The sequence below is a fragment of the Semicossyphus pulcher genome, unplaced genomic scaffold, assembly GCF_022749685.1.
Source record: "Semicossyphus pulcher isolate SPU_LCO1_2020_fin unplaced genomic scaffold, fSemPul1.0.p SCAF_10, whole genome shotgun sequence".
NCBI lineage: Eukaryota > Metazoa > Chordata > Actinopteri > Labriformes > Labridae > Semicossyphus > Semicossyphus pulcher.
This window is the reverse complement of record NW_027211604.1, coordinates 7,791,067-7,805,840: the sequence shown is the minus strand read 5'-3', so window position 1 is coordinate 7,805,840 and position 14,774 is coordinate 7,791,067. Positions and strand designations below refer to the sequence as shown.

The following is a 14,774-nucleotide window of genomic DNA, read 5'->3' as shown; positions in this document are numbered from 1 at the left end:
AGGCTGTGTGTGCCTCTAACAGGCACATATGAATAGATTGTGAGAGTCGGAGAAAAGAGCTTTCCCAAATCATAATACAGAGCCTGAAAGTTTAATTGAAGTCGACGCCTGGGAGTAGGTTTCGGATGTCTGGGTGCAGGGAATGGCCTTGTGTTTGTTTCGAGGTCTTGGAAATCACAGTCCCAGCTATAGTATCACATCTGCTTGCTGCTTTCTGCTATCACCTTTAACACAGCATAGCTGCAGACTGTCAATACAGTAACTCACATACAAAGCACCATAAAGGCAGCTGGCACGGTCTGTGCAGGCGTGTCTTGTAGAGGACATGAAAGGGTAGAAAACAGCGTGGAGTGCATATATCTACCACCTCTCTGTTGTGCGTGTGAGTGTTTGTGTGCGTGTGTATAGAGAAGGTAAAAAGTTTGGGAAAGACAAAGTAAGCTGACTGAAGATCTGAGGAAAGTTTCTACAAAGAGGCAGCGTCTTTGTTCCCAGGGTTCTGTGCTAATGTAGCACCAGATATGAATTATGTAATTTCATAATGTGTGACCTTCTGTGTAGCTTGAAAGGCAGCGCGCATGCTTTTCCTTGGATAATGCATACAGATGCACACTGGCATACATACACAACTGTACACCCTACTGCTATGCCACCAAGTGCATAAAAATGAATATTTTAATGTGGATGAAAGAAAAAAATGTGATTATGGGAGGTTAGTGTTGTGCATTAAACCAGTGAACCCGTTCAGACATCCACCTGTTACTAAAATTGCAACTCGATCAAGGGTTAATTAGAAAATAACTCATTTTTAATGAATTTAACAAAGTCTGTTTCATAAGTCAGTGTAGTTTCCATAATATTTGCATCATTTTTTTTTATGTGGTTTCCCTGTCCCTCACGTGCATGCCAACCAGGTCCGGGGTTCGAAGCTCTGCTGACTCATTTCTGTCAGTGGCCATGTTAGTAGCTTGGCTAGCAACACCTGTAGGCCTACTGCTGCTAGCTGCTAGCATGATCTGCGGTAGGCTTGGAAGAGCAAGCTGGGTTGCTGTCGCCAGCAAGTACATCCTCTGTGGTAGACCTTTTTAACGTGGCAGTGGTTGTTGTCTCTCTGGACAGAGGAATTACTCTTTAAAGCAACTTGAAACCCATACACTAGCCTTCTAACCATATAATTTAGGGTCTTTTGTACATTGGCTAATAGTAGGCATCTAAAAGTATTCAAAACAAGTTTCAATCCAAATTCAAAATATTTTCATTCAAGTTTCAGCAAGCCTTTCTGATACTGGGTTTAAATTAGAGTTTAGATACTCCTACTAGTCATGGGAATAGTCACACTACAGCTGTTCTGCTGCTTAGCTACAACCAGCGTTAGCGTCATCCTATGGTGATTATAAACCGCCCTGGGTTTTGAGTGCGCACCCAAGTTAGTTCTGGCGATTGATAACCTATTTTGGCGGCAGGTGTTGAGCGTTGGCAAGGGAGTTTAGCGCCATAATATTATAGCACATGCTTATGCTATACAGCCAGCAATTAGCATTGCCTTCAAAGCTTTGAAAATACTTGGTATATATTAGCTAACATTGCAGGTGTATGCTAACAGCTAACTATGATAAGGATAGCAAAGCTGTTGATAGCAGGGCTTCTTCTTACTCCTCATACGACTACTGTTTAGGCCTGCACTACACTGATTTTCACATGTGCTGTTGCTGTGTGCCGAACCAGGCAAATGTCAATAAAAACTTGATCTGCAGCACACACAAAGTCTTGGTCTGAACAGCAAAATGAACTGTTTTGTGACTAGCTCTTCTAACAGTCATTTTCACTCAGTTGTTTGTGGATGATAAATGAGACTCAACTTTAATGTAATATCTGCATTCTTACTTTGACTTAAGATTAACCCACCTGTAGCTATTTTTGTCAGTATGATTACATTGCAGAACACACCATGGGGTATAGAGGGTAGATGCTAAATGCTACTACTTGAGCATTTAAGATTACATTTCTACTTCTAGGTCCATTATGTAAATGTTATCTGACTGCATGATTTGTAAATGCAAATCACTGTTTTGGCTACCCATTTATCACAAAATGTGCACATTTTTATCATGGTCATGATAAGCGCTCTATATCGTACACAATTACACTTCTGTCTCGTCTTGTATGAATACAGCTGTGCTTACATGGTTTTCTCCTTTCTTTTAGATCCGCAGCGGCAAGCTGATGATCACCAACACCAGGAAGAGTGATGCGGGGAAATACATATGTGTCGGAACCAACATGGTGGGAGAGAGAGAGAGCGAGATCGCTGAACTCACTGTGCTAGGTAACATTTGCGGCTTTGTGATTGCATTTTACAACATCGCAGTGCTTCACTTAGTCTGAGTAGCCTCTCAGTTCACAGCAGTTTAGTTTGCCAGCACGCTATGTGAGGTCTTTGTCACAGGGGTATAATAGCCCATTAATTACGTTGATTATGCAGCACTACCATCCAATCTGCCCGCTGTGGAGAGGTTTCCAACCAAGCACGTGCTGAACATCCACCCCTCAAATCTCCCCATGCTACCTCCAACACTCCCATTTCCCAGCCTTTATTCTCCATGCCTCCTCTTATTTTCCTAACATGTACCATCAGAATAGAGCTCTTATCAGTATCACATTGTTAGGTGACCTTGGTTCAGGTTAGGACTATACACTGAAGGGCTTCATTGAGCTTTTCAAGGCTATGAGAATAATCCTGCTGAATGCAGAAATAGGTTAAAATATGTTGCTCTACAGGTTGTGCATGACAAATGACTTTGGAGGACAGCAGATAATTATCACTGGAATATTCAGTGTTTCCAAGATCTCTATGTTAATTGCAATATGAATTTTCCTAATTCTTCTACTACTTTAAAGTAGGGATGCACGATATTATCGGTATGTTCTCTGTATCTGCAGTTAATGGCTTGAAAATGACATATCGACATCAGCAGATATGTAATTTTTCTGCCGATATTTTCCGACGATAAAACAACGCTTTAATAATGCTCGATGGTTCCCTTAAAAAGCTTTATTCTTACTCTTAACTGGCTAACAGTTAGCTCACATTCTTGTCATTTTACCAGACATGCCAAAAATACACTCTCAGCCAAAGCCGACGCTAACAGAGTGTAACATAAAAATCAGTACAAAACTTACATATTCATGGACGCACACACGTTAAAAAGAGTCAATCGGCAATCACTGATGTCTCCGTAGTAGGTGCAGTTATCAAGTCCGGGCATGTTCTCCTTCACTGCCGTGTTTCGGGGGGATGCTGCATTCAGGTGCGCTCAGAAACGTGAATGATCAGACAAGTGACCTTTTGTACAATGCTATCAAAATCGGCAATTGGCAAAAAGGGTTGGAAAATATCGGCATATCGGATATCGGCAAAAAATCCAATATCGTGCATCCCTACTTTAAAGTTAAAAAACAACATAACTTTGCTTTTTTACTAATATATTTACCATTTTCTGAAGCCTACAAGACAATCCACTGACTAAACTTAAACTTAACATGTGAATTTTACAGTAAACTTTATTATTTTACTATAATTCCTTACATTATGTTACTCACGTCAAGTGCATGTTATTGTTAAACTATGCACAAGAAATAAACATATGATCAGGGGTCAATTTTCCATTGTTAATCATACCTGGTAGAGTGAAGTTTACATTGTAATTACTAACATTTCCAGCAGTTTATACCTTTTTTTCTAATACTAGAAAAGTAAACAATGTTATAAGAACAAGAAAACGTGTCAGAATATAAATGGCACTTCTGAACATTTTTCCCGTTGACCTCCAGAGCGTCCGACCTTTGTGAAGAGGCCCAGCAGTGTGGTGGTGTTGGCAGACGAGAGCGTGGAGTTCCACTGCGTCGTTCAAGGAGACCCTGTTCCCACTGTCCGCTGGAGGAAAGATGATTCTGACCTGCCTAAGGGCAGGTAATACACAAAGGCCCTCTATACACATTAATTCACCATGAAATCACACCGTTTCAACTTTTCCTTTCATCTCCTGATTGTGTTTGTCCGTGCTGCCTGCAGATTCGAAATCCTAGAGGACCATACTTTGATTGTTCGCCAAGTGACCTCTACAGATGAGGGCTCCTATACATGTGTGGTGGAGAACATGGTCGGGAAGTCTGAAGCATCCGCCACACTCAATGTGCACGGTCAGTACAACCTCACGCTCGCATGAAACGCCCTCTAACCGCAGCACCACCTCTCTTCTATATCACACACTTTTTCAGGCCTCAGATTTCTTTTTTTTTCGGGGGATGAAATATTTGTAATCCAGCTGCTACCAGCCAAACAGGGGAACAATCTCTGCCTTATAGTGTCAGAAATCAGCAGACAGTGACTTCTACCTTTTATCCAGACCTAGTTTTCATTATTGTGCCTGAGGCTGATGTTGCTCTGAAGACAGCACAGACAGGCAGAATATCTCCGGGGCTTTTGTCTGTGGTGTTATTTTTCTCTTTGCTTCCTGACTGGAGGTCATATAATGTCTGCAGCAGCCTCCAGTTCTCAATAACAAGCAGCATAGGACATCACTGCAGCTTGTTTACAGCGCTTTTCACAGTAATGTCGTGTATGAACTGAGAAGAGCGTGCAAAGTAAATGTTTACGTGACCGCAGAAAATGGATTCATTTGGTCGCAGTTGTCCTGCCACAATGACACCCTTTAGCTCTTAAATCAGTGGAGGGAAATGAGCAGAAAGACACCTCTCAAAGTCACACACATAAACACAAACACACACACGGCACTGTGAGGACAGTAGGACTTAATTAAAGATAAGGCAGGGCTGGATGCATGCTGGGAAATGACATGGTTCCAATTACATAGTCTTCCTCTCCCTCTAAAAAAGCTGAGAAAACGAGCGTCGAGGGGGACCACAGCTAATTTGGGCAGGGAAACGGAGAAGTGCAGGAATAAGTGGGAGATGAGGTGAAGTTGTGTTATGGGAGGAAACTGAGAGCTTTCCAAGTGAATGTGTGTTTTAGAATTAAATAAGAAAAAAATGCTCTCTGTCTCAACCACTGTCAGGCTCAATCATAGCTGTAGTCTTAACCACAGAGTCATTTTGACTGACTTCCTGAGCATTTGGTTGATATTAAACAGTTGCCATTTTAAACAGATGCAGAAGGCCAAGAGGCTTACTCACTGGAAGGTTTGCACAGGTCCCAAGTATGAGATCAAATCCCTCCTCAGCGCTGCAATCATTAAAATTGTCTGTTTTTTCAGTTTGAGACATTAACTTGGAAGATAGATAAATTAAATAACACATGATACTCGTCTTCTCAGAAAGGGTGCTTTTTCTGCAAAATCACATGCTTTACCGGGGGGTTTTTTTGCGCGCATTCTTCAAACACAAGAATGTTGAGCAATAACCGCAGTCGTCCTCTCGCATTTGTTCCAAAAGCAGCTGGTTAGCTAACCATTCATTTCACTATAAATCTAGTTTACAGATGTCAACATGTACAGTAGTTCCCATCTGAATTTGTGTCTCTGTTTGTGTAGCACATTTAGAACAGCAGACGTCTGCAGTGCGCTAGCAGCTTTACCCTCTTTCCAGACACAATGCCCCCCCACCCCCCACCCCCTCACAGGTTCAGGTCCTCATTAGGGGATTGTATCTTTGTCAAATACGCCTCAAGGCTGGCTGGCTGTGTCACTAAAACCAGCAATTATATATTCTTTAACACCTCTGAGTCAGCTATAGTCTGCTGGGTTTAATAGGTGCTAAACAGCAGGCCTTGTCCTTTGACACCTGTGTTTTTTTTGGCAATTAGAATTAAGGCAACTGAAGGGGCATTTAAGTTTTCAATCCAAAATAATCTCTTTCCGAGAACATTAAAACACAAACACAAAAACACTATGAAAGATAATGTACTTGTAGGGACATTTGTGCCTGTCCCCCGTGTTACTGTCTGTCTACTGTTCTGTCATACTAATATCATTGTGCAGTACTGTTGAGTGCATCATGTCCCTGTGTGTGCCTGCCTTCCTTACTCATTACACTGCTCTCTTTTGTGTCTCTTCCCCTGTAGTCAACACTGGTAAGTTGTCATCCATCCCTCATCCACCATCAGACAGCAACAGGAAATCATGAGCCCCTGTTTTTGTCCTATCTGCCTTATTCCATCCACCAATACAGTATGTAATCCATGTTAAATGTGGGTATATGACTAAAAATAAGCAGTTTTTTCATTAAAAGAAGGTAAATAATGACTGTTTCTTGCTACATTTGCACTTAGGCTTTATTCCTTGGGCTTTTTATGCATCTATCTAAAACTTGGGATGGTCGGAATGTGTCAGGCTGCCAGGTAATTAGTGCCTCACTTCCTCTCTGCAGTGCCCCCAGCGTTTGCCATGCGCCCCAGGAACCAGGTGGTGGCGGTGGGCAGGACGGTCACCTTCCAGTGCGAGGCCACCGGCAACCCGCAGCCCGCTATCTTCTGGCAAAGGGAGGGCAGCGAGGTGAGATTGACCCTGAGTCTGCCATCACACTGAATCACAGCTCTACTGCAAATAAAAGCAGCGTATGTGTTTCTAACTGTGATCTTTCTCTCCCTCTCCAGAGTCTCCTCTTCTCTTACCAGCCGCCGCAGCATTTCAGCCGCATGTCCGTCTCCCAGATGGGCAGTCTGACCATTACGGATGTTCAGCGCTCTGATGGAGGCTTCTACAGCTGCCAGGCTCTCAACATCGCCGGCAGTGTTATTACAAAAGCGCTGCTGGAGGTCACAGACTGTGAGTAAAGGGAAGGAGTGGTGGAGGGCAGATGAGGGGACTTTTATTCAGCGCGGTTCTAGCTTCAATATTTTCTCTTTTGGCCGAGCAGAGTGCCTTGCTGCTGCAGTTTTACTTTGTGCGTGTTTTAGGCCAGTGGTTCACAAAGTGGGGTCCTTAAGGTGGTTCTTTGACTATAATTCCAACCATAAGTAACACAATGACAGAATGCATGGGTTTCATACACTCTCTGTGATAAGACATGGACAAAATCTCACATATTTGTGTGAAAAAAAACCTTTAAATTCACTGTATTAGGCTACAAACGGGCCTTGTCTGCAGACTTAAAAATGAAGCTTTGTCAGGTCTGTCCTCAAGAGGAGAAGAAAACAACTTTTAAAATGCTCGTTTGTTGAAAGGAGGTCAGATCGATCGTTTCTGATGCATTCGAGGAAGTCAGGAAATCTGAACGCTGAACGGCTTTCATGACAGTGTCAGGGAATTCATCTCAAGTAGAATTCCACCTGCTTTTGCTCTCCGCATGGACTGCTGATACGTGATTGGTCAATATTACTCGGGCTACAAGCGTACTAAAAACGGAAAACAGAACACTTGCCGTTGCTGCCTACAGATCCTACATTTCTATGTAAAAGAGATCAATGTCATCTTAATCCGTGGTTCTCAACTGGTGGGTCGAGACCCAAAAGTGGGTCGCGGAGCTGTTTTCAGTGGGTCGTGGATGTGTGCAAATAGTCGATGCTGCGCTTTTATTCTGAAGGACATGGGTTTCCAATGTCGTGCATGCAGTAGTGTCCACAGCCACCATTTTGGTTGACTATCATACTGTTGTCTTTTCTTTAAAGATTCTTTTTTTGGGGGGCTTTTGCCTTTATTAGATGGGACAGCTGAAGAGAGACAGGAAATGTTGGGAGGAGAGAGTAGGGGATGACATGCACCATATGATCAGCAGGCCGGGAGCCGAGCCTGCGATCAGTGTGTCGAGGACTGTAGCCTCTGTAAATGTTGCGCCTGCTCTACCAACTGAGCTAAATCAGCACCCCGTCTTTTGTGATGTTGACACATTGTGATGTTTAATTTGGTCTCAGGTCCAAACTGCACAATTTGTCATTAAACACATTTGAGTGGTTGGAAAAATCTGAAATTTGGGTCGCGATTTGTCATTAAGGTGGTGGTGGTGGGTCCTGAGGCGAGATCAGTTGAGAACTGCTGCTCTAAATGAAGAGGACCGGGGGGAATTGACTAATTATTATCCATTGTAACTTTAGTTTCTATTAACACAAAACATCTGTGTTTCTACTGTACATATTTGGGAGTTCAGATTGCAGGAATTGGCACGTTATAGTTTAAAAATACTTTTATTTTGAAAGTGTTCTGAGGCGCTGCCATCCTAATCCGAGGTGATAAAAAAAATGTGTTAATTGTTTAAAAAAAGCAATTTAAATGTGCTCGGAGGCCCGCACCAGTAATTACACACCACCAGCAAAATCTACAAGCTCCCAATTAAATGACCTGTGTGATCATGAATACATGTCTGGGTAACTTTGTACCCTCTATATATATTAAATTAATGAAGATAATTGCTCCAGGCTTAAACCGACAGTTCCTGCATATACACATTGAGTCGTTAAGTGGAGCGCTATTAGTTCTACCTGCTGGTCATGTTGGTAATGTGTTCTGCAGCAGCCTTAAAAATGAAATGAGAGGCATCCACTTAGTGAAAAAACTGTTACAGCTAATGGAAATAAAAAAGATGGGGTCATGTTTTATGTAATTTTTTGCAGCAGTCTACACTCTTCCCTCTGTACCTGTGTCTCTCTACTCTCCCCTCCCCCAAATTCTCTCCCCATCCCACCACTCTCCTCTCATCCCCGTTTGGAGTGGTGCATTTGTATGGAAATAACTGGTCCGCATTACCTGCGGCAGTTTTCAAGGCGTGTTTCCATCACCTTTTTTTTTTTTTCTGGTATTTTTATTTATTCAGTTATCTAGAACCCCTGCCCCCATCCACAGGGTTTTAAAATGTGTGAAAGACAGAAAGAGAGAGAGAGAGAGGGAGAAAGGAGAGCTCTGTTATCTAAGTGGGGTTGTTATTAGTTGGGCTTTGCCGCCGTGATTGGAGTCGGCTCCAGCAGAACCTACTGCCGAGTGAACGATTAGTTGCTCTCCGCTGGAGGGGAAAAGTTGATTTCTTTTTCCTCCACTGCCTGCACAGCCACCTAAAGCCATTGTTCTCTCTTTTACCAATTTCCCTCTCGATATCTCTCACATCTTATCTGTCCTCCATTTTTGGCAGCATTTCATTTTTATTTTCCACACTTCCTCCTTTCTCACTTTAATTTCTCTCAACTCATAACTTTGATTTTTTTAGAGGACATCAATCCAAGGTTTCCATTTCTCTAATATACGGTTGACCATGCTCTGTTTGTTGGCATTTTGCCTTTATTTGGCTGTGATAGTAGAGATACAGACAGGAGGATGCAGGAAGTGAGAAGGGGGGATGACGGGCAAGGTCACCATGATGAATCAAACCAGGAACCTTGCAGCTATATTGTATGAATCTTATGCCCCTTTTACGCTGCCAGTTCAAGGCGGGGTTATTACGCTGAAGTCGTTCCGCCTCTGAGCCGGCGTTGGAGCTAGTAACTGAGGCGAAACGGCGGGGCCGAACAGCGCCGTGTGTGTATGTGAAGCACGCGCTGTTTGTTTACACCTTGCACGGAAAGCTATGTAATAACACACACTGGGGCAGCTTTACGCCAGCATTGCTTGGTCCAATGTAAAATGGGTTGAACTTCATTACGGCGCTGTGCCAGAATTGCAATGTAAAAAAAAGGGCTTTAACCACTTGGCGACCGGATGCCTGAACAGTACTCTTACAGTTGTACAAACAGGATATGATGATGTCCTCCTATTGTTTGTCATACAAATTTAATTAAGGGACCCAGTTTCTTCTATACATGAGGTGTACAAAGCAAATGAGCATGTAACCAGAGAGACACCTCCAGTGACACAAATCAAGTGTTTCTGGTTACCTACCTGTGTCCATACTGTGCGTATTATGACCTTAATGTTTGTCCATCCGATAACAGCTGCCTGTATTTGCCTGAGCAACACAAAAAATTTCAAACTGTTAAAGCTGAAAGTGCTTTTAAAAGCAAACCAAAAATAAAACAACTGCATTTCTTTATAATTTATTGGGGATTTAATTAATAGTGTGCAATAAATCGAGTGCTAACATTATTTCTCTTTTCCCTGCTTCTGTTTCATTGATAATTAGCTGGGTCGGACCACCCTCCTCCTGTGATCAGGCAGGGCCCACTCAATCAGACGGTACCTGTGGACAGCACAGTGGTCCTGGGCTGCCAAACAGCTGGTATTCCACCGCCTACAGTCCACTGGAAGAGGGACGGTGTGGTGGTCTCTCCTGTGGACTCCCGCATGTCTGTAACCAACACAGGATCCCTAGAGATTCGCTATGCTAAGGTAGAGGATGAAGCCATTCAGCAGTTAGCCGTTAAATGTAACAGCAACTGCAAAACAAGCCACTAATATGTGCCACTGCACTTCCTCTCCTCAGCTGGGAGATACAGGTTTCTACACATGTGTAGCTTCGAGCCCCAATGGAGAGGCTTCCTGGAATGCTTACTTACAGGTGGAGGGTAGGTACACAAGTACTAGTAGTCTTAAAGGTGGTTAACACATTCAGTTTAATGTACTTTGATGAATTTGTTGGTGTCTCTGTGGCAGAGTTTGGAGTTATAGTTCAGACCAATCAACCTTTGGACCCCGCCCTGATGCCAAGCGCTCCATCCAAACCTGAGGTGACTGACATCAGCCGTACATCCCTTACTCTGTCGTGGAAATCGAGCACCGGTGCTGGTGCACCACCTACATCTTATCTAATCGAGGCGTTCAGGTAAGGCATATGTAGCATACAGCATGTTTTAACTTCTTACTGTACGTCACATTTATCAAGCCTAAAAACCAGTGTGTTAATTTCTCCTCTGCTTGCAGTTACATGTTGGGCAGCAGGTGGGTGACCCTCGCCGAGCACATAAAGACACAGACCTTTATCCTGAAGAACCTGAAGCCTGCAACCGTCTACCTCTTTATGGTCAGAGCGGTGAATGACCACGGCCTCAGTGACCCCAGCCCCATCTCGGATTCTGTCAGAACACAGGGTCAGTGTGTCATCTTTTCATTCCCTTTTAAAGCTTTACTTCATATTTTGAACTGCAGAAAAGCTGTGTTTGAAAAAGGACTGAATGGATGTTGCTATTTTTCTCCTTTAACAGCAGACAGCACCTCCACCATGCAGGGGGTGGACCACCGTCACATCCAGAGGGAGCTGGGAGATGTGGTGATCCACCTGCACACAGCAACTGTGCTTTCATCATCTGCTGTCAGGGTGCAGTGGATGGTAAGCGAACCATGATGACTGTCCTGCACACAGTCAACATTTCCTGCTACATTTTTTACCCTACTATAGCCGCTTTCCCACTGGTCAAAGAGCCCGCTAACACTCAGCTTTTTTGCTTAGTGGGAAAGGTTACAATTGGGATTCAGACCCAGGTCAAATGACTCTGCAGTAGACCCGGGTAATGACACGCTAATCTCCGCCCCCTTTCTAGCACGATGCTATGACACGCATCGATGTAACTCCTTGACATCTCAGCTACAAATTCCACCCATCTCCATCCGAGCAGCGCTCGAACATCGTTTCAAATTTGTCGGCACCGAGTTTGATAAATAGACTGAATGAGTAATGATACAATAAAGACCTAACCCCGTCTTCACTGGCCTTCATGCTGCTTACCACAGAGTATAATGTAAGCTTTGTGCGTACTGTTTAGGGCATGTTTGTGACGTCACATGGAGAAAAGAGACAGACAGGAGTATACTTCACTGGCAATGAGAAAAGAGACAATTGGCATTTATTAGTGGGTCTTCCCGAGTCTGAAAATCCTGCGTCAAAGCGCTACTTTTGGTGGGAACGAGATAGATGTCACCGTTAGGGCTAATATGGGAAAAGGTCAATAGTGCAATTTCAACAGTGAAGGTAAACACATACTGAACACCGACAGATGATATAAAAGTCAGAGGGTTATGAATTTAATATAGAGACAGAGTCAGGGATCAGTATAGCACAGACTTAAACCCTCTGGTATATTTTCCCCTTATTTTTCAAGGAAGTGATGAATGATCAAAAACACTGTCAACAAATATGAGTAGTTCAGGAGGAGCATGTTAGGTTCAATCTGTCTCGTAGAAAATGAAGTAAAGTGTTTCAAACATTCATCTTACGTCCAAATTATGTGGTTTTCTCTCTACGCATTTGTCATCCTACTTTTCATCCACTGCACAGAGGAGAGAATTTATCTCATGTGAAACATTCGCTTTGTTCCAAACACACATTTATTTTTCTTCGTGAATGTTTGTTCGGATTTGTGTGTGTGTTTCCACAGCAATCTTTTCGAGGCATCTTTAGTCACAATCATGTGGTTTAAATGGAAAGTGCTTATCCATCTGCCGGCTGGATTTTAACCAGAACCGTGCTGAAGGGAAACTATTAATGACCTCATGTTGTGGTTTTGCAGCGAGATTTAACAGATATGCGGAAATGTTCATCTGTATCACCCTAAAGGGAAAGAGGAATTAACTGAGTTTTAACAGATCATTCCTGCAGGATGTTCACTCTCACACGAGCTCCAACCGTCTTGATTTGTGTTGTTTTAACTCACATGCGAGTGCTTTTGTGAAGCTCGGACTTAACTCGCATTACAAGAATAAAAACTACAGCACACCCACACATCTCTTTGATTCAGACACTTATGATATATAATAAAGGCTCTCACACTCATTACATGCGGTATTTGCAGCTTGTTTTATGTATGTATCTCCGCTAGGTCGAGCAGCAGTCCCCGTACATCCAGGGCTACAAGGTGCTCTACAGGCCGTCTGCAGAGCACGGACAGCCAGAGGGGCAGTGGAGTTTCCTGGAGGTGCGAGCCCCCCGGGAAGACGGGGTGGTGATCGGTCAGCTGAGGAGAGGAGCCATCTACGAGTTCAAAGTGCGACCGTTCTTTGATGAGTTCCAGGGAGCTGACAGCGAGGTGAAGGTGGTCAGGACGCTGGAAGAAGGTGACTGATATTAAATATATCTATAAATAAATCAGAGAAACTGACAAAACTTTGGTAGGCAATTTTATATCCAGAGATGTTAGAGATGCAGAAAACAGCATGAGGTACGACTGTGTTTATATCTGCACGGTTAACTGTGTGTGTCACTGTCTTAGCCCCCAGTAAAGCACCCCAGGGCGTTACAGTGACAAAGAGTGATGCCAACGGGACTGCCATCCTCGTTGCTTGGAAACCGCCTCCAGAACGGGAGGAGGCAGGAGTCATTCAGGAGTACAAGGTAAGAAAAGAAGGCCCCCGCCCTCACCTGAACTTACCTCTGAATCATGTGTGTCCCAGTTAAACTGTAAATGAGATCTTTGTTCATCTTCCTTCATCTTCCTCACCTTCTCCTTTAGATCTGGTGCCTGGGCAATGAGAGTCGCTATCATGTAAACCAGTCGGTCGACGGCTCCACCTTCTCTGTGCTCATTCCCAGTCTTGCTCCAGGAATTCGTTACAGCGTAGAGGTTGCGGCCAGCAATGGCGCTGGACCTGGGGTCAAGAGTGATGTCACCTTCTTTCAGTTAGGTAAGAGACCTCTCGTTTAGTTTGATGTTAAAAGGCTATACCTTAAATCACAGGGTATCATAATATCTGATTTTCCCTCTTTTACTGCTCAGACTCTGCAGGCCAGATGATGGATATCAGTGAGGAAAGAGACACCCTGTCTCAGATCTCAGATGTGGTGAGGCAGCCTGCTTTTATTGCCGGCATTGGCGCCACCTGCTGGTTGGTCCTGATGATTTTCAGTGTGTGGCTCTACCGTCACCGCAAGAAGAGAAGTGGCCTCAGCAGCACGTACACCGGCATCCGCAAAGGTGCATGTTCCCTTTTTCTGTGTGTATAATTTTCAAAGGTAGATACACACATGTATGTATGTTAAAGATGCTAACATGTAGCTAAAACAGGTTATCATGTCACCGCTCATTTGAAGGTCAATTTGATTAAAGGAAAGATCAAGCCATGACATGCTCCCTCCACAGGAAACAGCAGACCTCCTCTCAGTGATATTAAGGATTTGATTTTTTTATAGACGCTGATACGCAGATCACATCAAAGGGCAAAAAATACTCCGGTCTAATCTCCCTCTGACACAAAGACTTCAGAAACAAATTTGCATTTGCCACAAAGCAGACAGTCAAAGGCTGACCTTTAGTCGCTCATTTGTAGAGTGTCATTTCCTCAACGCACGCGGTTCTTAGAGGCAGAGGCCTGTCAACATGTCTGCTACCGTACTGCGGTTATTTTCCCTCTTTGTCTACGGCTACCTGTCACCCCCATTAACCTTCACCTGGACACCCTTGTCACAGTCAGAGGCAGCATTGACACCGATGGCATGCGGTTATTTAAATCTTTGTATCAGTTTTTCATGAGGAGATCAGAGAGCAGAGAGTTCATGCAAACCACAACATTGAAATAATTTCAGTTTACTCATATTAACCCCCTCCCTCCCTGTGTTTGTCTATCCCTACAGTCCCATCTTTCACCTTCACACCTACAGGTATGTACTTTACAATTTACTGAGCATTTTTTACATTTTTATACCTCTGGCTTTATGTTTGCTGTCATGTCATAAATTACTTGAAATCAGTTCCTCTTCACCGCCCTAAAACAGTAGTTGCCAGTGGCAGCCAAAACAAATTCATGGGTGGCAGAAAGGTGCAACTTCCTGTGCAGGCTTCTGCCTAACTGTGATCCATATGAAGTGATATCTTGTGAAACAAGTAGATTTCTCAAGGCTTATAAAGTATGGTGTTGGACCATTGCATAAACTGCTATAGTCGTTATAGTACCGATTACTGATTACTGCAA

At 43.5% G+C, this 14,774-nt stretch overlaps 1 protein-coding gene across 1 annotated transcript in view; it reads left to right on the top strand.

Annotated features, from left to right (window-relative positions):
* The window catches only part of LOC138605613 (roundabout homolog 1-like), a 92,480-nt gene that overhangs the window by 69,196 nt on the left and 8,510 nt on the right, over positions 1 to 14,774 (top strand). Inside the window, exons 4-18 of the mRNA XM_069677987.1 lie at positions 2,206 to 2,326; positions 3,832 to 3,970; positions 4,073 to 4,200; positions 6,385 to 6,509; positions 6,611 to 6,782; positions 10,060 to 10,265; positions 10,360 to 10,441; positions 10,530 to 10,698; positions 10,797 to 10,963; positions 11,081 to 11,202; positions 12,689 to 12,923; positions 13,079 to 13,200; positions 13,319 to 13,490; positions 13,583 to 13,780; positions 14,437 to 14,463. Coding sequence (XP_069534088.1) covers positions 2,206 to 2,326; positions 3,832 to 3,970; positions 4,073 to 4,200; positions 6,385 to 6,509; positions 6,611 to 6,782; positions 10,060 to 10,265; positions 10,360 to 10,441; positions 10,530 to 10,698; positions 10,797 to 10,963; positions 11,081 to 11,202; positions 12,689 to 12,923; positions 13,079 to 13,200; positions 13,319 to 13,490; positions 13,583 to 13,780; positions 14,437 to 14,463 — 2,185 coding nt within the window. The remainder of the gene's footprint in view (positions 1 to 2,205; positions 2,327 to 3,831; positions 3,971 to 4,072; positions 4,201 to 6,384; positions 6,510 to 6,610; positions 6,783 to 10,059; positions 10,266 to 10,359; positions 10,442 to 10,529; positions 10,699 to 10,796; positions 10,964 to 11,080; positions 11,203 to 12,688; positions 12,924 to 13,078; positions 13,201 to 13,318; positions 13,491 to 13,582; positions 13,781 to 14,436; positions 14,464 to 14,774) is intronic.